The following is a 24586-nucleotide window of genomic DNA, read 5'->3' on the forward strand; positions in this document are numbered from 1 at the left end:
TGGGGGAAACATACATTTTGCTGATAAAAGAAAAAGAAACAAACGGTGAAGAAAGTGCTTTTTTTTCTTTTCCACAAAAAAATAAAATAAAATAAAATAAAATTCCTCTTGTGTTGAAACATTCTCGACCTCTGTAATGAGTTAAAGGGTCTCCGGGGTTAAAACGCCTCCTGCTTCAGTCTTTGTGTTCCTGTCGTGACATCACTGTATGAGCCCTGATTGATCGGTCCATGTAAAAATATGAAGGACTTCTGACTCTGATATTTACAATAGTTACCGGCTGCTCGATGACGATTCACCTTCTTCTTTTTTTTTTTTCCCCAGCCGGAGGTGTTTCAAAAGAAAAAAAAAAAAGAATCCAGTCCTGCTGTCGGTCTGTTTCAGCTGAGGAGATTCATCCCGTCAAATCAAAACTTTATTCCTATTTATTACATTTTTCTTTTTAAAGATCAGAAAACCTGTTTGTGTCCCGATAGACGTGATGAATGAAGAGTTCTGATCCAAAGCAACAAGCTCCAGACTTTGGGTTTATTCTAGTTCCTCCTGGTGGCCACAAGAGGGCAGCAGAGGTTTAAATTAAATCATCAATATTTCTAATTCACCTCTTGAAAATGTCTATCTAGTCCTCCGCCTACATTACCCACAATACCCTCGAGTTGCATTGTGGGTAATGTAGGCTAGAGGTTCTGTGAAGGAGGAAGAAGACGTGGAATAAAAAATTATATCTGTTGTTCTTCTGTGTCAGTTTTGGTCTTTGAGTTGCCCATAATGAGTCATACAGCCAAGGATGGAGCCTACATTACCCACAATGCAACTGGAGGCAGTTTATCAGATTACATGCAGCTACTTTTGTCACATATGCAGCAGCAGTGGTGGAAATTCTGTTTAAAATTAAGGCGAATTCTCTCAAATTTTTTCTCTTTTAAAACTTGAGTTTGACGAGTAAATCAAACGCTGCTGGTATCGTCTTTATCGTCTTTATCGTCTTTACGCAGGACGAAAGATTATTTCACTGTAGAAACTTTATTGATTTTATCCAGTTAAAATATTCTGAATTCTTTATATTTCTGAATAATTTCTGAGGTAAAAATCTGTTATTTTAGGTGATTTTTTTTTTTTCTATTTGAGAACGCAAGTTACCGATTTAAAGAACTATGTTTAAAAAGAAGTCTACTGAAAACTTTTATAGCTGTAATTTAATAAAAGTTGGTGTAAATCTTCCGTCTCTGGGTGTTTTTGGATCAGAACTCTTCACGTGGAATCAAACTCCTCAAAGTTTCACTCGTTCTTCAGACCAACACGCAGATTTAAAAAAAAAAAAAAAAAAAACAGCGTTGTGTGTCAAACTGCTTCTGTCTGCTGTGAATCCTTCACTCATCTCTTAATATAATCTATAATCATATATTTCTATTTTTTCCATAATATGCTTGATGCGAGCGAGCTTCACTCCAGATAATACAACGCCTTTTTTTGTTTCTTTATATTAGCAAATATTCAAGAGCAAAACATTCTTGAACGTCTCAGTCATATACTTCTAAAAGAGAAACAAAATAAATTAAATCAGTTTCTTTTTGTACATACTTACATGATATGGATTAATGTGTCGCGTTCGCTTCGGTCGAAGCGCGTTTGTACGGAAAAATAAAGGGAGTTAAAGGCTGCAGCTGTTTCTGAAAGTTAGCACGCTGATCTCCTGCTGAGATGTGACGGACGGACGGTTCAGGAAATGATACAAAAAAATGAAACACTTACAAAAAAAAAAAAAACAAGAAACAAACGTGTCGTACCTCGCTCTGACCCCGCCCTCGTATCAAAACATATCTCGCTCCTTAATGGTTTGATATCGTAAAAACCTAAAATATCATTTTTGCCACAGTTTATTTTGTTTGTTTTTTTTGTGTGTAAATATCCTTTTCAAAAAAATAGCCTACACTTTTTTTTTTTTTTTTCCCGAGGACATGTTAAAATACCAACAAAACATTTTAAAACAACCGACTTTAACGGGAAAATATAGAGTGACGCCCGGATTGCTACGTTAACGATTGTCCTCTTCTGCCGCCTCCCTGACGCTTTTCAGTAAACGATCCACACAAACGGACTCTGACTTTCTTGCTCTGGACGGGGGAGGCGACTGCACTTCCTCTCAGGCTGAGTTCGAATCCCACCGAGCCTGGGAGAAAGTGCTGCCTGTCGTGCCACGAACTCGGCCTCAGAGCTCCGGTTCTGCTCGTTCAAGTCTCAGGAGCTGACCGTCTTTGCATCCTCCTTGATGAATCCTTCATCCACCTTCACGTCGGGCCACCGGGGGGCGCTACATGTTGTAAGCCACGTAGATGGGGTCCAGCTGGTCGGCCAGGAAGCCGTCGCGCAGGTGCATGCGCTGCTTCTCGCCGCGGGAGTTGATGGGGATGACGCCGATGTCGACCACCACCACCACGCCCACGATCAGGTAGTGCTCCTCCAGCACCACGTTGGTGACCAGCGGGACCAAGTCCAGGGCCTCCTGCTCCGAGCCGTCCAGCTCCACCACCACCACCAGCAGGTTGGTCCACGTGAACACCGCGCTGGAGCCACCAGAGAAGAAGAAGAAGAAACAACATGGCGTTACGGCAAGTTAGATCTCACAGGTTTGTGCAGATTCTAACTCGACAGTTTGACTGTTTGGATCAGTAACTGATACATTTTCCTACATTTTGATGGAAACATGATTAAAGTTCGGTGACACTTGTGTTTCAGTCGTGCAGTTTCTGAAGCCGCGTCAGTCGTTTCTCACCACTCTGTGATGCTCTTGTGCGTCCTGATGACGGAGGTCTCGATGTCGATGGGGTGGTAACGCATCCCTCGCAGCTCCATGGCTTCCTCCAGAGCGCCGACCACGTACAGCGCGTCATGGCGCTCTGCACACAAACACACAAACACACACTTTAGTTTTCTGACAGAAGTTTACAACACACAGGGACAAAACAAACCAACACGTGTTCACATTTTGTGCTTCTCTTCTGACCGGAACACTTTCAACAAATCCTCATATAATAAACTAAAAGTGGATCCACATTTTTTTTATTTTTTTTTTTTTACAGAACATGAGTCCGGAACCTGCCGCTGGTTCGGCTCTGACAGCTGTCTTAAATATTTCATGTGTCCTCGAGGAGTTTGCTGCCAGAGCGAGTCGTCGTGACTGAACGGTTTGAGACTTGGAAACTAGAATCAGAGCGTTTCTTCCTGTGCAGGTCGACGTGAACTCAACTTTTCTCTGTTTGCTGCGTTCAGAACGACCTCAGGGTTTGTTTGGGAGTCTGAATGGTCAAACTCAGGCCGACTAAAAAGGTTGGAACAGATACTGAATGATGTTGAAGGGTGACCTCGGTCACGCGCTCACCTCCGCTGGCGTCGGTCAGTTCGGTCCGGCGGAGGAAGCCCAGGTATCCGGTCCGAGCCCAGACGGTCTGCGTGTCTCCGAAGCTGAGCCTGGAGCTGAAGTGGTCCGACTGCAGCGCCTCGTCTCCGTACACGGTGAAGTAACCGCTGGCGTTGTGGCCGCTGTGCACCCAGATCTGCAAACACACAACGCCAGAAATACTGTTTCTATCAAGAATGTCTTTATATGCATGTACATGATGGATGAATCAATAATAAACACGTTGCTGTTGTTACGATCTCAGCTCAGGTAAAAAAAGGGATCTGAAGCTCAGACACACCTCGCCCAGATGCGACTCTCCCATTGGTCCCTTGGTTTCTGGGTTGGCGATGATGATCCGGACCCCCGGCAGAATCTGAGGGGAGGAGCCAAACATCAACATTTGAGTTATTTAAGCATTTGAACAACAGGAAAGATTAAAGAAAGAAACAGACCCTCACCTTCCCAGACTCCATCAGAGGCAGGCTGTGTGGCGAGCCCCTCTCCACCAGCCGGACCCTGCAGACACAAACAGCTGCAGCTTCAGAGAGCAAATAAACATTAAAGTTATAATAATGTGCCGTCAGAGTGACGGGTCGGACCGGATCGTTCTGATATCGGAGCCTTTTCAGGTCACATCGTAGCTGCAACAGTCGTTACCAGGAGGATCTGAGGACAGTTTGTCTCCGATCTGTCAGTCAGACATTAGTTTGTTTTCCACCTGAAATTTGTTTCTTATTTGGTTTCAAACCAAAAAAAATAATAAAAAAAAAATTTAATTCCCACATGACAAATTTATTCATTTATTTATTCATTTTCCAGTTTCATATATTTAAAAAAAAATAATAATTTGGAAAATAAATTGTCCTGGAATTTTTCCCCAATCAGGGTGATGTAGGTAGAAAAAAAAAAAAAATCCGTCTTGAATTTATTCTTTTTTTTTGTGAAAAAAAAAGAGAAAAAAACCTCCTGAAAATATTTTTTCTTTTATCAGACTTCAACATGAAAACATCAATTATTCTGGAATTTTTGAGAGAAAAAAACATGTCACTCCTCATGATGTTCTATCAATAATAAAATAATATATTTACTTTGTTTATTCTCAAACAAACCAAGTTGTCATAACCAAACTGCAGCCGTATGACGAGGGTCCAGCTCGCCTGCTGCAGTTATTCTGTTTGTTTAGGAAAGGTTTTTTTGGCGTCACTGGTTCTGATCCGTTCTGTGGGTTAAAGTACGAGGACGTGTTGCAGGATCAAACCTGCGAATGTTGATCTGATCCACAGATACATCATGTGTGATGAAACAACAAAGAAACTCTGCAAACACACAAACACTCTTTTGTTCTGATCGCTCGAGTTTAAAGGAAAAATAAAAAGTTATTGATCCCTGAAAGAATCTGACAGAAGCGGTGGGTCGGATTTCAGAGCGTCTCCTGGAGACACAGACGGCTCGAAGCAGCAGTGATTACATGTCATCGTTCACGCTGACAGTTATATTTAAACACAGCAGGACTGAGACGTGTCCGCTGGACGACAAACGACAGCAGAGCGGGCTGAAGCTGTAATGATCTGCTCCATCAGACGGCAGGAAAGTGAAGTTTTTCCCAGACACACTTGGAAACTTTCGGGCTTGTGATGTGTTCAGATTTACATTTAACAGTTTCTTCTGTGAGCTGGAGTCTGGCTGAGCTGAAGCGGCCTCAGTGTTGCTCCTTTAATCCCACCGGACCACCACGTCAGGACGCATTTGAATAAATTGGAGTCCTGCTCGTCCTCCAGGAGTTGTTGTCCATCTCTGCTGCCTGGAGACCGACGGTGTCTCCACAGCTGAAGGCATGAAGTCTGACACTAATGTTGAGCCCTCGAGGCGATTTTTCAAACTTCGGGCTGGTTCAGAAACTTCTCCTCTGGGCCCAAACACATTCTGGAGCCTCCTGAGTTTCTATTAATGGTGTCACCCAGCATGAGCTGTGACTCAGACTCAGTCTGGCTGAGATTTCGTCGGCTGGAAACTTTCAGCTCCTCATTAAATTCAAACTTTTAACAGCCGGATCGTCGGTTTCTCAGCTGTAGAACGGATCGTGCATTCGAATCAGCATCTTTCACTGAAGACTTTATTTATTCTGAGGGTTCGCTGAGCTCTCGTTCATAAAAAAATAAAAAATAAAAAGCCTGCTCCACATTCATGAAGCTCTCGCCCAAGAGAGGCTGCAGCAGAACTGCTGGAAATTTGAATCAGTTTCAATTGGGCTTTTTTTTTCTCCTGAATATTTTCTCTTTCTTTTGTAATTTCAATTTTTCTCCTGAAAATGTTTTGTGCTTTAAAATATCTCCACAAAAATGTTATATCTCCTGAAAATATTTCTGGCCTGAAAATTATTTTTCTCTTGAATTTTTTGGTAGTTTCAATTTTTCTCCTAAAAATTTTTTGTGATTAAAATTTGCTTGAAAATTTCAATTTTTCTTGTGAATTTTTCTGGTAATTTCAATTTTTGTCCCAAAACATTTTGTAATTTCACTCCTGAAATCTTTAGGTAAATTTTCTCAAAAAAAAAAAAAGTGTAATTTTTAACCCTAAATCTAACCCTAATTATTTTCTTTGCTTGAAAAATTCAATTTTCTCCTGAATTTTTTGGCAATTTCATTTTTTTCTCCTCAAAAATATTGCAATTAAAATTTGCTTGAAAATGTCATTTTTTTCTCCTGAATTATTTTGCTAATTTCAATTTTTCTCCTAGAAAAAATTTAAGATTTAAGATTTCTTTTCTCCTAGAAAAAATTTTCCAAACCATTTTTTTCCCCCCGAAAATATTTTTGTGATTTCAAAATTTACAATGAATTTCCACGATGGACTGGTGGAAATTTTGACCTGTTGGTGATGCCTGATGAAAAAGGTCAAGGAATTTGCACCATCGTTAGGAATTTTATTACAATTAATGTATTTAAAAAATAAAAAATAAATTTAAAAAAATCTGTCCAGTAGTCATCAAGATGTTTCACCAACAGATGAATAAATAAAAGTAAAGAAAATTTCCAGCAAGGTCGTCATGGTTGTAACAGCTCAGGCAGGATTAATAGACTGATGTATCTTCCATCATTTAAAGCTGTGAATAAACGACTTCAGGTGTGTGGATTTGTTTGTTGAACTCACCTGTCGTGCCGAAGCGCTCTCATATCAACATACACAGTCGTGGGGTCGGGTCCTGAGGTGCCCTGAGAAACAGCGACAGCAACAGTTTACTGCAGCGTCACACAAAGTCACAACCAGCAGACAGAAACTTCTCCTGCTGCTACGACTTCTACGTCTACGTCTACCAGCCTGCTGCTGCTTCAGTGCTCACAGAGATAGACGAGGTTAAAGCTTCGCCAACAAAACCGCATTTACAGACAAACAGTGAGGAGAGCGATGAGGGAGCGACAGCAGTGGGATGATTTTAGATGAAAATCAGCAAAACAAAACAAACACAAATTCAAATAAAAAAAAAAAAAAAAAAAAAAAAAATCCCAGTATTAAAGACAACTGATGTAAATCTGACTGAACTTGATCAGCATGCAAACAAAAACAAAAACAAAATATTTTAGAGGGAATAAAAAAAGTGGGGAAAGTGAAACCAAACCAGACTGAAAGAGTGAAGAAAGAGGTGATGATGACGTAGACGAGTGATCACATTAAACAAATCGACACTAAGAGGAACAAACTCTAAAAATCTAAAATCCATTTTAAATGATTTGTCCTGTGTCTGATCCACACATGTAGATGTCTGCTGAATGTTTCGTACGACGTGAGAGTGAAAAAATCAAAGAAAAATCAAGAGAGAGAGAAAAAGAAGGAGACAGAGACCTCGCTCCGACCCGCCTCTCTCCTCCTCCACCATCCCTCCTTCCCCCTTTTCTCTCTCAGAGGTGATTTGGGATTAAAACCTTTGCAGAGCCCACCACCGGACGCACCGCGGCATGCTGGGAGTCAGAAGCCCACAAACCGGCACACAGCATCATCGACATGAGCAGCTGAAGTAGACCGCTGCTTTGAAACTCCACCAGAAGGAGAATATCGAATGATTCACTGATAAAGTGTTTGGAACAGAAGAGAAACGGTGGTTTATTGGACTCTAAGTGGCCGGTGACACCAGACAGCAGCACCATTAAAGTCATTTCACATCCATGCAGGTGGTTCAACAGAAGCCCTGCAGGGCAGCGAAGAAATGGTTTTTTCTCTGGTCTCCTGTGGTTATGAATGAGAACTTGGAAATGAGAAAAGGTTCAGGAACAAGACTTTTCTTTTTTTTTTTTAAATATGAATCATTTTAGTCCCATTTAGAACACGTGGTGGTGATGAACTTCAGCCTATTTTGCCTGATGTCAAGTTTTCATCTGTAAATTGCTTTTCTTGTGAAGTTTTCAACATGAAAAAAATTTAATTGTAATTTCAAATTTTATCCTGAAAAATCTGTTATCTCCAGAAAAAAGTTATATTATTATTATTATTACTATTATTATTATTATTATTATTATTATTATTATTATGTTTTTTTTAATTCTCATATGAAGTTTCCAACAGGAACAGAAATCAAATTCAAATTTTCTCCTGAAAATTGTCTTCTGATTTTATTTTCAAGTGGGAAACTAAGCAAAAAATAAAGTTTTTCAAGAGAAAAGAATTTCAGGAGGGTTAGGGTCTGAAATTACAAAAAAGTTTCAGGAAACAAAACATGTCAGATTTTTGTTCATGTTGGAAACTGAGCAGGAGGAAAAACATTCTTTTTGGAACAAAAAAAAAAATTCTAGGAAAAAAATGTTTTTTTAGGAAAGAAAATATAAAATTGTGTAATTTTTTTCCCAGTATTTTTTCTTATTTTTTATTTTCATGTGAGAAACCGAGCAAAAAACAAAACATAACAAACAAGAAAAAAAAGTTTTGCTCTGATTCACAGATGAATCTTTTTCTTTTTTTTTTCGTCCTGGAAAACTTTTTCCCTCCCAAAAAAAAGTAATTTTTTTTCCTCCTGAAATTAAAATCGGTGGTTATGTCATCTCTCTGTCGTGAGTGCCTGACTACACCTCCTGCCGTCTGTGTGACATTTCAACTAAAACCTCAAATCTACATTCTCAGTGCAGTAATGCCTCAAAACTTTGATCTACAGCCAGCTGATGAGTGATGTGCTGACAAGCAGAGGGGTGGAGGTGGTGGTGGTGGTTCAGGGGGGGACTGATGGTGGTTCCCTACCTGGTCGGCAAGCTTTCCCAGCCTGTGAGGCTACAGCAGCAAAGAGGGGTGGAGGAGGAGGAGGAGGAGGAGGAGGAGGAGGAGGAGGAGGAGGAGGAGGAGGAGGAGGAAGGGTGGAGACAAAACCACGTATGAGAAATGTGGGCGGGGTTATGATTAAAACAAGGAAGGAGGGAAGGAAGAAAAATGTCAAAATGGAAAAACTTAAAGAAACAAAACAAGCAGTCAGGACTGAAAACACTCTTCAGCCAGATGTTAGTTTGGTCATTTCAAGCTGCCGGAAACAGTTAATCAATGTAAGATCAATATCCTGGTTAATATCAGCTGTTATATTAGTGTGTATTGACTCTGTTAATTCAGAACATGAGCCATGCAGCTAGAAATCACTGATCTCTACAACACTGAACTGAAGATTATGTGACGTGTTCATCATTAATATAAATAAAATCCTCAGCTTGTTTTCATTGAATGGAAACATGGAAATAACTTTGACTGAATTAAATCCTTTTATTCCAGAAGAATAACCAGATTTGATCCGCTTCAGGCTGCAAATCATGGCTGAAATGTAAAAACAATGATGAGCTTGAAATGGGAGGACGAGGCTGAAGCGGAGAGACACACAGACAGAAACATCTGGACGCCTCATTAACTCGTCTGTTCGGGTGAAGGACGGCGGAAGAAGAGAAAGACGAGGCTTTAATTTGGATGTTGTGTCTCTCTGTCAGCTGTAAACGACACAAACGCTTCAAACCCCAAACTGAAGGCTGAGAAAACTGTTTAGAGTTGTATCTGTGGGACGAGTCCACTGTCCCTGAAGGCATCACTTCATCAGCCAAACAAGCACAATCACAAACTCAGCTGCTTTTCATTTTTAAACTAACCTACAGTTAAGAGGAGTTTCAGTCGTCTTCACCTGCAGTTATGACGAGGCACTAAAGCTAAAATACAGCTGCTAACAAAGAGCTTCAGCTGCTCGCAGTCCTACAGGTCAACATCAGCCGACGTCACAAAGGACAAAAAGCAGCCAAATTGTCACACCGAGAAATTTCCTCAACCTTCCTCAAAAAGTTGCGACAGAACCAGAGAGGCGGCGGCAGCGTGACCGACCTGCAGGCAGATGGCCAGGTTGACCCTGCAGCCGAAAGAGGTGCTGACGGCTCGAGGGTGGAGCCCCAGGTCCTTGAAGAGTTTGGAGAAGGATTGCGTCAGGGCCGTCCTGGGACGCTCCTCAGCCACGACCACACAGGTCCTCACCCGGGACAAGTCCAACCCTCGAGACTGAAGGGGGGGCAGAGAGACGCAGAGTGAGAGGCCGCTATCAGAAAACGTCCATCGGATCATTCAGCGCCACTTTTACCTTCAGAGAGTCGGTCTGCAGGCCGAGGCCTTTGGTGCAGAGCTCCATGACGCTGTAGGAGCAGAAAGTGTCTCGGACTTTGAACTGACTGACGGCCGACAGCCAGAGAGCCGGATTCACCTCCAGCTCTGACGGAGGGATCAGGATGGACTGGTGACCTGAGTACACACTGCAGACACGAGCCAGACGGACGGGAGTCAGTGACTGTTGCTGCTCCAGTTATCTTTAATTCATTTGGTTTTTTTCCATGTGTGAGACAGAGTGACATTTTTTTTTTTCCTAACTGAATTTTTTTTTCCTCAAATAAATAAATAAATATTAAAAATTCAAAAAATTCTTTGGGTTTTTTTTTAAATTCAAATTTGTATATGAAAAAAAGCACAATTATCCTGTTTATTTTCTTCACTCACTGAAAAAGCATTAAAACTCTTTTTACTTGATTTTGTATATGACTAAAAAAAATTCTTAAATCCTCTCAGTTCAACATGTGAGAAAGAAAATTCTCCTAAAAAAAAAAAAAAATCACTCGGCACCTTGCATGAAAAAAAAAAATTTCTCCTGGAAAAATCAATTTAACACATGAAGAAAAAAAATTCACAAATAAAAAAGAAAGTTCTCCTGAAACAACAAAAACATAAAAAAAATAATAAAATACAAAAATATTTAAATATGGAAAAAATAATACTTCTAAAAAAATACTTGGTATCACACAAAAAAATACTTCTTCTTGGAAAAAAAAAAAAAACACTAAATAAAAAAGACTGTTCCACCTCAACTCACAAACACAGGAGAGAAATTTTGATCAGCATTAGAAACTTGATCACCAGAAAACCCCTGTGTGAAAGGTTTTTTGTTTTTTGTTCACGTGTGAAAGCCAAAAAAAAAAAAAATTTGGCCAGTTTCACACATGAAAAAGAAAAATTCACTCAGTTTCCACACAAGAAAAAAAAAAAAAAAACAACATAAAAACATTTTTTTCAGTTTGTATCACACGATTTCACACATGAAGACATAAACAAATATAATCTTTAAAGAAAATCAATCTGTATATCCAAGTATTCTTCTCCTGCTTCTTCTTTCATGTCGATTGTTTGTTCGTCTGACCTGCAAAGGCACCAGAGGACGAAGCCCAGGCCGCAGTACGGGTCCAGGCAGATGGCGACCTCTCTGGACGGGTAAAGCTCACACTGCAGCTTGATGGAGCGGCAGAAGGCACTGGTGGCTGTGTGAGACATCTGCAACACACACACACACACACACACACACACACACACACACACACACACACACACACACACACATCTGGATTTACAGAGAGAAACGTGAAGTTTTCCATTTTCCTTTTCTACGTGGAAACACTAAATGTTTTATCTATCAGCTCCTCCTGTCTGAGGATGAAAAACGATTAATTGACTGTAAAAACGTCCGCGGCACATCGAGCAGTGACCTCGTGGACCGACACACTTGTTGTTCTCTTTGTGTTCTGGCACCGGCGCCGCTCATTAAGAACGGTGATTAAACCGGATGGACAGCGTGAGACGAACGCGAGCTGGTGTTGTTCATGTGTTTGTCGGAGAGTTTGTTAATGAAGGTTTCATGTTGACTGTGATTAAAGTTCTAATATTGTTCTAACATAAGATGCTTATAAGTTGCTACAATCAGTTGTTTGTATTGAAGCTCATTTTAGCCAGTTTAGATTTAAAAAATGATGAAAATCAAGATTGATGAAAAAAAAAAATCTTTAAATATATAATACTCCCATGAAAAGTCATATTTACGAGATAAAAACCCCAAATTATGTGATTATAAAGATAAATTATGAGTTATAAACTCACAATTATCATTAGATACAGAGAAACATTTTGATAAATGTCATATTTATTAGATCAAAGGTTATAATTATAAGATAAAAAAGTGAAAATATGAGATTAAAAAATGTATTATGAGACAGAAAAGCCACAGTTGATGTCACAAGTCCTAATTATAAGGTAATAAAGACAAATTATGAGCTTTAAAATCACAATTATCATAGAAACAGCAAAATTAAGATAAAAATCACGATCAAAGGTTAGTGTTATTTAAGATAAATAAGTGAAATTATGGGTTCAAAAAAAGCCAGAGATAAAAGTTTATAGGTACAAATTTGAAATTGTGTGATTAAAAGATAAATTGTGAGAAAAAATGACAACATTGAGATAAAAGTCATATTTATAAGATCAGAACTCATAGTTACAGAATAAAAATGTGAAAATTATGAGATTGAAAAGTGAACAGAAGAGACAGAAAATCCTAATTTATACATAAAAAAAGCCACGATTGAGATAAAAGTCATCGAAATGATCAGATAAAAACTCAACATTTATCTCATAATTCTGATTAACCATGACAGCTTCTGTCTCTCGTCAAGTTTTCATCAACTTCTTTTCTCTAACCGGCAGAAATGAGCTTCCATATGTTTGCTTTCGGCCTGAATAAGTCAAATAAACAGAAATGATCCCGTCGGTGATCCTCTGCAGGTGATCTCAGGTGTACCTTGACTCCAGCGAGCATGCCGGTGGTGGAGACGCTGAAGTCCAGGTAGGCCAGCGTGTCGGGGTTGGACGGTTTATACAGCAGAGGAGGTTTCTTCTTTGGCAAATCATCTGGGGAGAAAACATTCAGTGTCTCACACACACCATCAGATCAACACACCTGCACAACATCTGCATCTGTGTGTGTGTGTGTGTGTGTGTATACCCGTGTCCATGACGGGAGGCCAGGTCCGGACGTCCACGGCGGCCGAGGCTTCCTTCGACCTCAGCAGTTTGCAGATGAGCTGTGTGGTCATCACGCACACTGAGCGACTCACCTGCGGGAAAAAAAAAAACCAAGAAAGAAAACAGCGCTTGGATTTTAATCCTGCATCACTTCCTCGAAACAAGCAGCTCAATAAAACTCTCCGGTGAGATTTACGGCAGAGTAACTCTGACCTGCTGCCAGGATCTCTTTCAAAAGACGAACGAGGCTCATCGTTATTCACAGCTCACACTCATTTATTCATTTAGTTTTCCACACCGTCGGCTGGTTTTCCTGGTTTCTTTACAAGCTGTTGAAGTGTTTTTGCCTCTGAACTTTAGTTTGTTCTGAACTGAACTAGATCTGTTTGGATCCTTTTACATTTTGAGGCGCTGAAAGCTGAAAGCATCCATCGTTTGTTCACCTAAACGTGTCATTAATATCGTTCATTTTCCCGATTAAGCTGATTTAACTCACTTCACAGGGTGAATACAGCAGCAGTTGTTACTTTTCTTTAAGTTCAGCTTTAAATTTGATGTTATATTTATATTCACACTCTATATTTTTATAGTTTTATTATGTCCTTCAAGTATTTTTAGTATTATTTCTTGTTTTGAGCAAATTCCTCATATGTGTAAACTTCCTTGGTAATAAAAGCAGTTCTGACTCATTAAATCATGTTTTAGTTTTAAATATCTGCTTCTGTTTTGGCAAACACGGCTGCAGATGTCCTGAAATCTCGCTCTAAATATTCAGTCGTTCAAACATTTACAATTATTGAAACGGCCACATGTGTCGATCCCACAAAGACATTCTTATATGATGTGTACGAAACGTAAACATTTAACTGCCGACATTTTATTCTGTCTTCTGCACTGAGACGTTTCTTTTTTAATGCTCACACTGAGAATAATATCAGAACAGGTGACTCTGTTTCTGGATATTTCCACACTGGACAACTTTCTCTTTAGGAATCATAAATAATTTGTGGTTTTTTTTTTTTTTACCTCCACGATCATCTTGACGGTGGGCAGCGTGGTGGCGATGTTCTGCGGGTGAGGCGGTCGCACCGTGATCGGCACGCAGCCGGCGTAAAGGCAGCCGTAAAACGCCACGATGAGGTCGACACCTGGTGGAGGGAGGAAGAGGAGGAAGAGGAGGAAGAGGAGGGAACAGACAGAAGGAGGAAGATGGAGGAGGAGAAACAGGGAGGTGAGGTAACAAAGACAGAGGAGGAAGGATGGAGATGAAGGAAAGGAGAAAACAAACAGTCACACACACGTCCACGGAGGCGAGGAGGTTAAGTATTGAGCGGTGGACTCTGGAGGCGATTAATTGAACGCTGCTCTGAGACAATCTCCTCGTGTCGGGGAATTCGTCCCGCGTGGCTGCGTCCGTCCTGCCGTGATGGACGCGAGGCTCCGCGTCTCGGAGGGGAAATTACAATTCCTTCCCTTAATTCTCCCTGCGGCGCTGTCTTCGATCCCACTGAGCTGCTCTCAACGTCTCTGTCGCGTCCGCACTCATTTAAAAACATCCAGAGTTCGTCCTTGTTTACCAGTTTTAGACGATCGTTGCGGATTTCTGCCACGTTTTAGTCAATTTAGTGCAAATCAGGTTTCACTCGATGATAGATTTCCAATTTCGTTTCTTATTCTTGTTGCACAGTCAATCGATCGGCACTTCAAACGTTCTTTATTCACCGCGGACGCTGTCTTTTGTTTTTTGTGTAACATGGGACACACCGACGTCTCCGAGAAGCACCGAGGACACGTCCGATCACTTGGACCACTTTCAGAGGAGGTCCGGTCCACATGTGACCTCATTCTAATATCCACACTGAAGGACCGTCGACTCAAGAAGAAGAAGAAACATTTTTGATCTAAGTTACATGTTTGGGCTCTTTTAACCTGCCGACGTTCAACTGATCCAGTCACTGACAATTAGTAAACACAATATCACCAGACTCCCTTAAGAAATCATGCAATTTGAGAGTTGCTGTTGAGGAGAAACTGTAAAAAGTTTGGAGCAACATGGCTACAACAACTTCTGAATCATTGGTGACATCTTGTAAATTCGGCATTAGTTTGGTTCTTTCCTTGTAAACAGTGTCGGTTTGTCACCGCATTTCTTTACAGCGCTCACACTCTGATTGAGAACATGTCAAACTTTATAAATAAATACTTGTATATTGTCTTTGAAAGTCCCAGGGTCCATTCAAAAATCGTGCAATTTTGTGATTTGTTGAGTTAAGATAACCTTTACAAACCTTGTGAAACACTGTCCCTGATGAACTCCTAATTATCTCGGCCTTCTTGTAAATTCAGCAAATGTTAAACACTAAATTCTGTTTTTCTTTGAGTCTGTTTGTCCCACTGAGATCCGATCGAAGTGTTGACTCGAGACACGTGTGGAGACGGACGTTATTGCCAAGAGCTAGAAATGTTCAATAGCATCAGCTTTTATTTTGATATGCAATAAGTTATACTTCAGTTTGAGAATTTGAAAACTTTCTTATAACTATATAAAAGAATTCAAATCACTGGACACTGAGCCGGAGCGTCACGCTGGTCTGGGGTCAGTGTTTACCTGGAGGGTAGACCAGCGCGACGTGGTCTCCGTCCTGCAGGTGGGCACGTTCGGCCAGCATGCCGGCGATCTTCTCTGCCCTCTTATGCAGCTGAACACAAGTGAGTGAGCCGGCTGTCGTACCCTGGAGGAGGTCACACACACACACACACACACACACACACACACACACACACACACAGAAAGATGACTGACACATTCGATCAGTGTGTGAATCAACAAATGTCATGTCATATTTTCCGTTGCAGCATCTCGGCGTCGAACAGCTGTAAACACACCAGCGGATCATATTGCCATTATGCAAACTAACACAGCCGTCAGACAGACAGTTCACACACACACACACACACACACACACACACACACACACACACACACACACACACACACACACACTCCATCCATCAGTTATGTATGACTGCTCATCCTCTGGAGAAACGTCTAAAGTTAGAGACTGCAGATTTGATTGTGATTGATTACGTTTACTCCTGCATCACAACTGGAACTTGGCTGGTGTGTGTGTGTGTGTGTGTGTGTGTGTGTGTGTGTATGTGTGTGTGTGTGTGTGTGTGTGTGTGTGTGTGTGTGTGTGTGTGTGTGTGTAGTCTTACCCTGGAGTTGAGCAGTGTGTACAGGACGTGGTCCGGAGTGGTCTGAGCTCTCCACTGTAACACCTCCGACAGGAAGAGGAACTGAAAACACAAACACACACAGTGAGACTGGATAACAACACACACACACACACACATATTCACAAATAAACACACACACAAACACACACACTCTGAGCACGTAAAGGCATCATGGAGGATAAACAACAGAATTTGGAAAAACTAGAAACAGGCAGCCATCAGATCGACTGTTTAAAGAAGCTTCATAGCTGGAAATGCAGCTGCGAATTCTCACGTTTTGAGTCTCAATAAAAAACTTGAGTGAATATTGACGCAGACTGATCTCAGTGATCTCAGTGATCTCAGTGATCTCAGTGATCTCACTGATCTCAGTGATCTCACTGATCTCAGTGATCTCAGTGATCTCAGTGACTCGGAGAGGATCCGGTGCACTTAACAGGGAAGAGGATGGAGGTGACGCTAACAAGACTTTCCAACAGCAGAAACACGAGAGAGAAAATGGAAATTAGAGGAGGGAGGAGAGAACAAATCAAGAAGACAGTGAGTTTGTTTCTGGCCTCATGAATTTTTCAAGTTCTGCTGCCGAGTGGAGAATCTCAGGGAGTGTGATTCATGTTCTACGTTTTGTTCTGCCAGAGAAAATCAGTATTGTGTGTGTGTGTGTGTGTGTGTGTGTGTGATGAGAATCCAGCTGTCAGAGTCTTAACCCCTCAAACCACAAAGCAAATGGCTCGTCACGTCTGGCGGGACTCAGGGAGCGCTTGATTTGTGCAACAAATTTCGCCGACTGACACCGGCCGGTCTACAGCGACTTGTTCTGCTGAAGGAGCTCGACTGGGAACCGTTTTTCTGTTTTTCACATTCAGGCAGCTGACGGGAAGCTGATATTTAGCATTAGTCAGAGCGACTCACGTGACCACGAAACCTTTAAGTTCTACGGCAACATGAACAACTTTCTGTGTGATGGAATAAAACTGGAATGTTTATTTACTGATGTTTGTTCGGAAGCTTTAACACATTAACTGTACGTACGTAAAACCTTTTTCACACTGGACAAAAAAACCACAGCAACATCGGCCGTTTTATTGGATTTAAGTGTTTTTTCAATTTAAAAAAACAGAACTTTTTCATGAAAATTGGTGGTCGTCGTCGGCGTATATAGATATATATCGATATATATTCGCCTAATTTCATGTCCTTTTTGTTCAAGGACAGACTAATGAAGACACATCAACCTACTTGTGTGTTACATTTATACTGTTATACTTATTGTGAACATACACGCATTGATTGATATATTAACTTTTCCTGTTATGATGATTTACGAGTTACGTGGATTTGTTAGTCCAGGTGTGTTTGATGGGATTTTGAGGGATGTCTGTCGGACTTCACTCCGTCTCACCTCATCTGATGAAGGTCTAGTGCTACCAGCCCTCATAAGCTCCTATGTTAAACATGAGCTTAAATATCGGCAGCAGTTTTCTAACTTGCTGTCGTTCCATCATCAGTCTGAAACTGCATCAACGTATTCAGAGACTTCTCCCGTCGCTCCGGATGGAAAACATTTGGCTGATAAGAGTTAAAATGTTTTCAACACAAGCAGATGTTTGGAATGAGATACATAATCAGTGACAGTCAGACACACACACGGTTTGTTTTCTACAGCTTATTTCTTTACCACTTTCCAACAATTCACATTATATTTAATTGTTGTTCTTATTATTATTATTATTATTAATAATATTTTTAACTTCATCCCCTCATGTTTCGCTGTAAAACTGCATTCAGACTCTAACATACGACCATAAACTCTTTGACTTTGACATGAAAACATCAGATCCAGAACGAACTAAAATGATTCAGGTGATGATGTGGATTTGCATGTTAAAGTGTCAGTATTCTGTCTCTGATTCAGGCTGGGATGTCGTGTGATGACTGTACTGTGTGTTTAATACAAGCCGCCACAAAGACGAACGCCTCGGTTGTCATGACTGTTAATCTAAGTGATTCAGTCGTACGTGAGCCGTTGAAGCGGTGAGTATGTTACCTCCAGCCTCGCCGCTGAAAACATCAGTCAGCTCCTCAAGGTTTCCTGTTTCACTGTTTAAACTCGGGTGAGTCGACTCTCCGGCTGACGAAACGTCTTCTCAACTGCTCGCCAGCAGCTGCACGCATCGCAAATCTCTCGGGGGGGTTAAAAGTTTTAAAAGAAGGTTTTTCTCCCCTCGATGAAAACATCAGTCAGCTGCTTGTCGGCTCGACTCGCTGAGCTTTCATAAAACTTTCATAACGGCGAATTAAAGTCTGCTTCCTCTCTGGTTCCCCTCAGTTTCCTGCCTCGCACATCGACATCGACCGTTTGAGGCCGAGACGATCATCCAAAATGTCCGAAAGTGCTGAAGCTGAACACACACACAGGAACCAGAGAGCAAAAGACAAAACTGTGTGAACGTCGGATCATCTACGCCCGAGTCACAGAAAAATGACAATGAAAATATAAAAACCGCCCGCTTGACCAGAACTTTCTTTCAAACTTCTTGAAAGGTCCAGTTTTCTAGGAACTCCAAACTCTTGGAAACGAGAGACACAAATCTGAAGGTTCAGCTTATTTATATAAATTATAAGCGAGTGTTATCTTGTGAAAACCTTTAGATTTTGATCGCAAAACACATGAAAATATCAATAAATCATCTCGTATTTTTACTTCGTCAAATGACCCGGTGTGTGCAGGACTGTTCTCCATGTTGATCATAAACTCCTAATAATAGACACTTTTTGGGAATTATCCCTGATGTACATTTATAAAATGCTAATAACGACAGCTGGAATGAAAAGTGCACAATGTAGTTTTGGAGAAAAATCTTTACTGACGACCGAATAAATTAAATAAACTCAAAGAACGACACAGTTTCATAATGTTTAACTTTACTGGAGTTTTTCATGCATCTGACTTTCCAGCTTCAAACGATGTTCTGCGGCATTATTCTCCTCTGAGTAAAACTTATTTACTGAGACAACTGTTCGTATTACCATCTTATTAACATCGTCTATCTAAAATATTTCCTTTCTGTGTTTGAATTTTCTTTTTTCCAACATGACACAGTATCTTCAAGTGATTAAAATCTCTTTCTGAAACATCAAACACATTAAAACCTTCAGTAAAACTAATATTGCTCATATTGTGCAATTTGTGAAGTGTAATTTATGTTTGGACGGAAACATTTGTTTGTTTGTTTTTTTTACTCTTGAGATTTAATAAACAAAAACAGAATTTGACTGTAAAACCACAGCGGCACAGATTTAACTTTAACAGTTAACGACTGCAAAATATATTAAAATATATGAAAACCAGAACTTTGAAATGTTGAAATGTTGAAATGTTTTTGTGGGATACTAAGATGTCTTTTGTTGTTTGAGACTCACAGTTTTAATCCATCAAAGGATCAGATGTAGTAGTAAAAGTGTTTTGTGTGGTATGTAAGCGATGCTGTGACCGCTGGTTAAACTTCCCCCCCGGCTGGAGATGAAACAAACAGGAACGTGCCTGCAGATAAAACTCGCGTTATCTCCACCAGAGAGGACCCGGCATGTTGGACACCGACACAAAGAGCCTCTGTGTGCTGTGAGCCGGCGCTGTTCTCGTTAAATTCCAGGCGACAGATACGAATCTGGTCTCACGCTGCAGAGTTTTCTCAGTTTGTGAGAGCCGGTGGTGAAGTGTGCAGCTCTGATGTCGTTATCAGACACCGTGAGGAACTTAAATCAACATGAACTAAAGAGTAAAAAACGTGATGGCGGCATGACTGACGTCGCACCGTGAGGAGTTTTAAAGCATCGTGTGATTTGCCAAACTCCTCAAGACAAGTAAATATTTCAAGAAGAAACAAGTTAATAACAGCGGATCATTTTGAGGAAGTTTCCCAAGTTTAAAAACTGGAATCGTAGACCGACGACACAATAAGATCATCGAATTCTTCTTCTGTTAGCAAAACTAACATTTCATCATTACTTTCTACAGCAACATTAAAACGCTCCGACATGAAATTACGTGTAATAAAGTTCTGCATGAGTACTTTTAACACTTTAAATTCACAGTGTTGTATTTTTAATAACAATAATAAACGTTATTTATTGAGCACTTAACAAAAGTACAAAGTGCTGTTAGTAGATTTCACTTCCTCCACAACTGCGTTCTATTCTGTTGAGGTGGTGAAATAAATAAAATATGTCTTAAACACGTCCTGAGTGAAGAAGGTGCATCTGGAGTTTGTTCGGTTTGATTGCTGGAGTTGACCAGAAAGTTTGTTCTCCGGCTTCAGCAGGACGCTTCGTTATGGAAACGGCTGTAATTAAACAGCATGTGTCCATTAACTTTGATGAGAAGAGCGGCTGAGCTCCTGAGTGCAGCGGCGCAGCGCTCAGCCAACCTGCACCGCATGAATAAATGTTGTCAGAGAGGACGTTCACAAGTAAATCACACTCACTCTGTAAGATTGCAACAACACACACACACACACACACACACACACACACACACACACACAGAACATTTCAATATAAACAGGAACAACTGCCAAAGCAGGAGCAGCTCATTCACACGGAGGGCTGCGTTTTCAGAGGGATGGAGGTGGACGAGTTAGAGAAGAAGTGATGGATGAAGGAACGAATCAATGAGCTGATGGACGGACCGACGATGAGAATCAGAATCAGAAGCACAGAGAGCAGAAATACCTCAGAGTTCACCCAAATCACAAACTGTCCCTGAGAACGGATCTCACCCGTCTGACCTTGTGAAACGTATCAGAACCGTTTCTGAAATCACGAGCTCATTTCCCTGAACCGCTGCTTCATGTGCAGACAGAAGCCGCCAAAGTCGATTAAACCGTTAATTCAACACGGACGAGTAAACATGTCGCTGCCGCTACGACGACACAGTCTGAGCGGGTCACCACCAACACGATCATCCAGTTTGGACTCGGCATCATGGCACCGAGCCTCATTTCAGCTGAGGTTTAAATGGTCGTGATCAGATCGGATCAGACACGACGCCGCGTCCAAACCGATGACACTGAAGCTTTTTCCTCCGATCAGTCTGCAGCGTTCACGTCTCACAGGCTGCGTCAGACTTTAACTTCTCGATCACGTCTCTCTTTTAGTGATATCGTGGATTATCAGCGGTTCGGATCGAGCGGTAACATCTCGTCTCCTCAGTCTGATATGTGAGTTTTTTCATGTTACATTACAGTTCATGGTTATAATGGTTCCTGTCAGCTGCAGCAGCAGTTTGCACACTTAGATATTTTGAATTAATCAAAAAAACACATCAATTAAACCACCCAGCAGTGGATGAAGTGGTTGAAATTATCTCCATGTTTACCAGCTGCAACATTAGCTGCACTGATCATTACAATCCTGCAATGTGCATAATGCTAATTTTACTAATGAGCTCTTCAACTTTTACATTTTCATGCTCAGACTTTTGTACGCTGAGGTACTTTTACTGACATAAAAGATCAGAGAACTCTCGGAGTAAAGTGTGTTTTTCCTCCTGTAGCTGTCAAACAAAGTCAAAACAAACGGGGAGATATTTTTTGTGTCGGAGCTTCTGTTTCTCCTACAAACACTGTTATTTTTGTTTTATGTGCCAGAAGTCAGGATGTAAGGAATCTTCTGTTGAATCCAGAAGATGACAAAGTTCATCAGCATGTATTTGGCGACATCCGAACAAACATCCAGCCCGGCAGCGTGTTTGTGAGGCCGCTGCAGCCTCCCAGTGATCGTTGTTATTTGGGATCTGTCTCTTGTCATCAGACTCTACGGAGCATGTGCGGCCGCCGGCTGCCTGACGCTGGAACTGATGACGTCTTCAGCACGAGAGACGAGAAGAGAATCGCTTCTGTCAGGAGCACACGGCCTCGGTCCTCCCCATCACTCCTGCTCCCGCTTTTTTTGTTGTCTCTCTGCGGAAATTATTCTTTGTTGTTTTCTTTTTCTTTTCTTATTTTCGCCGGTCTCCATGTCTCGTGTTCCTCTCACGTCTCACTCATTTTTATCTGCACAGATGTGACAAGAGCAACGGCACCAAAGCATCTGAACACCGACTTTTTACTGGCTTCAGACTGACTGAGCTCCATTAACTGCTTTTTAATGTTGAGTCATAAAAAAAAAATATGTAAAAGTCTTTTTGCATTTTAGATCTGAGGGATTGATTTTGCAAGATGAATTAAGAAAAAGGTTTTGCTGCCTCGTGTGATGTGATGACGCCTCGACATGATGAATGTTCTAATAAATGACTGAAACGGATAAAACAAAATGATCATGAAGGTGTGAAACGTGTGTGATGATGGTGAAAACCAGCAGCCCCCGTCTCACACACACCTTCCTTGCCTGGTCATTGTCTTCGATCTGACCCAGATCTCTGCCGCTGGCCTGAGCGATCCTCTTCCCCGACACCAGATTCCCGACCATCACAGACGCCGGACCGATCTCTGAGGAGGAGGAGGAGGAGGAAGACAACATGAGACGAAGGAACCAGAAACACACTGAAGCTCAGTGAAGTCTCTGGAACATTATCTCGTACTCCACCTGGTTGTTTCTGCCGCGGTTTGGGCAGGTTGGTGACGCAGGTGTGCGGACACATGAGCACGTTGCAGGGGTGCAGCGCCCCCTCCAGGAACAGCTGCTTGGTCTCAGACAGGTGGATGCCACCCAGAGGAGTCTTGGGCAGAGTGTTGGAGGGCACCAGAGCCAGGCAGTACACCCCCACCTGGTGGATACCGTCTATCGCCTGGAAACAACAAGAAAGTTTGAAAACCTTCATATTCTTTTATTTGATACATTCAGTGAGTTTGTGCTGGTCTCTGAACGCCTGATACAACAAGTCAGCGCTTGAAACACAATTTATAAAAGTGCAATAACGGGAAATTCTATATGCTTTTATTCTGTAAATAAATGTTTTGCATCATCTCCATCCTCAGTGCGTCCCGCCACATCACGTCTCAGCCTCCAAATTAATCGACAAGCCGATGAGCTAAACGGAAAAATCAGCCCGAGAGAATCTGCGACGGTGAAGGAATAAAGAGATCTGGTTTTATTGCTGCTGTTAAAAAAAAAATGCAGACAACTTTTATGGTTTCACCGCAGTCTGCACGCCGGCTGAGAGAGAGACTCAGGGTTTTGTGACATTAGTCTATAAACTTAAACTTCTAGAAATGTGACATTAAGCTTGCAAGGACTAGGACTTATTTAACCGGAGTCACTGTGCACCAAACCACTGTGTTTAACTTGCAATGAGTTTGTAATGAAGGAAAGTTTCAGGACAGTTTGGTTTGATCTTACAAGTTAATTTGTTTCTCTTACAGGCTGTAAACATGCTGCTGCTGTGAACGATGTGTACCTGCAGAACTCGGCTCATCCACTGGAAGCTGTCCTCCTCGGTGGAGTCGGGTCGCTGCTCGGCCACGACCACGATCCTCTCGTCATGGAGCACCGTGATGGAGAACACCGCTATCCTGAAACACCGACACACACAGCAGGACGACATCATGACTGTGAATGTAACAGCCAGGCGACTTCTAGTAGAGACGACCCGGAGAAGAACCGCTCCTCTCGGCTCTGCTGTCGGTCCAACAGTCAAACTGTTGAGTCCAGCTGCAACCGGACTCACCTGCCCCTGTACACGAACTTCATCGGCTCCACAGCGAGCGCCGTGGCCACGATGTCGTCGGCGTTGTGCCGGCGCGTCCCGACCACCATCAGACCGTCCATCTTCCCCGCCACAAAGATCAGACCTCCAGGTCCGATGAACCCCAGCAGGCCGGTCCTGGTGAAGGGGAACTCGCTGATGGGAGCGCCGATGTTGGACGTCGGGAACACCTGGAGACATTTCCAAGGACGTGATTTTAAAAAAAAACATACAAGACGAGGAAAAAATGATTTGATTCACACAATCCTTCACACGCTCACCTCGAAGGTGTTCTTGGTCATGCCGGCCAGACCATAATAGGAGGTTCCCGTGGCGACAGTGCAAACACACAGCTCGCCGATCTCGTCGGCTTTACAGAGCTGAGGGACGCCTTCTGGTTTCACCGCACACATCATGGCTACAGACGGACGCACGAGACGAGACGGGGTGATTATATGAAGGTTACAGGTCAGATGTGTGTAGCAATACATGAAGATTTCCTCCATTAAATAATAAAATGATTTGGAACTGACAGTTTTCAAGGGAAATATGATGACGATCCTTTAATAAAAAGGAAAATTACTCCTTTTTATATGAAATCCTGCAGTCATTTAATGAACGACACCAAGAATCTGAATTAAGAAGAAGAAGAAGAAAGACTTGGATTAGAAGAAAGGACAATATTAAACTTAATGGATAAAAAAAAAAATGAGAAGGGATGGAAGGGAAAGAAAGATAAGAGAAAGACGAAAAGAATGAAATGACAAAAAAGTCTGATAGCAGCTGAGTGAATTCCTTAATTTCTCAGTTGTTTCCATTTAAAAGGTCTTTGAATAAAATAAATAAATAAAATATGACTCTGCAGAGAGACTCCATCCATCAGATCTCCGTCTGACAGGCAGTGGAGTTGAAGCAGAAACACTCAG

The 24586-nt window shown here is 41.6% G+C and overlaps 1 protein-coding gene across 7 annotated transcripts in view; it reads right to left on the reverse strand.

Annotated features, from left to right (window-relative positions):
* Nucleotides 1-1107: 1107 nt before the first annotated feature.
* The window catches only part of LOC119010800 (disco-interacting protein 2 homolog C), a 158864-nt gene continuing 135385 nt past the window's right edge, over nucleotides 1108-24586 (reverse strand). For 2 of the 7 annotated variants that reach the window (XM_037083273.1, XM_037083277.1), the window contains exons 19-38: nucleotides 23942-24078; nucleotides 23643-23851; nucleotides 23373-23487; nucleotides 22562-22763; nucleotides 22355-22464; nucleotides 15956-16036; nucleotides 15345-15468; nucleotides 13763-13884; nucleotides 12717-12828; nucleotides 12513-12622; nucleotides 11085-11215; nucleotides 9981-10149; nucleotides 9731-9901; nucleotides 8624-8653; nucleotides 6551-6612; nucleotides 3859-3916; nucleotides 3699-3773; nucleotides 3380-3554; nucleotides 2774-2897; nucleotides 2312-2564 (exon numbers count right to left, since the gene is read on the reverse strand). In XM_037083273.1, coding sequence (XP_036939168.1) covers nucleotides 2312-2564; nucleotides 2774-2897; nucleotides 3380-3554; nucleotides 3699-3773; nucleotides 3859-3916; nucleotides 6551-6612; nucleotides 8624-8653; nucleotides 9731-9901; nucleotides 9981-10149; nucleotides 11085-11215; nucleotides 12513-12622; nucleotides 12717-12828; nucleotides 13763-13884; nucleotides 15345-15468; nucleotides 15956-16036; nucleotides 22355-22464; nucleotides 22562-22763; nucleotides 23373-23487; nucleotides 23643-23851; nucleotides 23942-24078 — 2570 coding nt within the window. Of the gene's footprint in view, nucleotides 2565-2773; nucleotides 2898-3379; nucleotides 3555-3670; nucleotides 3774-3858; nucleotides 3917-6550; nucleotides 6613-8623; nucleotides 8654-9730; nucleotides 9902-9980; nucleotides 10150-11084; nucleotides 11216-12512; nucleotides 12623-12716; nucleotides 12829-13762; nucleotides 13885-15344; nucleotides 15469-15955; nucleotides 16037-22354; nucleotides 22465-22561; nucleotides 22764-23372; nucleotides 23488-23642; nucleotides 23852-23941; nucleotides 24079-24586 lie in introns of all 7 variants that reach the window. The other 5 variants (XM_037083271.1, XM_037083272.1, XR_005072063.1 and 2 more) reach the window with 5 other exon arrangements.

This window comes from Acanthopagrus latus, chromosome 21 (genome assembly GCF_904848185.1).
Source record: "Acanthopagrus latus isolate v.2019 chromosome 21, fAcaLat1.1, whole genome shotgun sequence".
NCBI lineage: Eukaryota > Metazoa > Chordata > Actinopteri > Spariformes > Sparidae > Acanthopagrus > Acanthopagrus latus.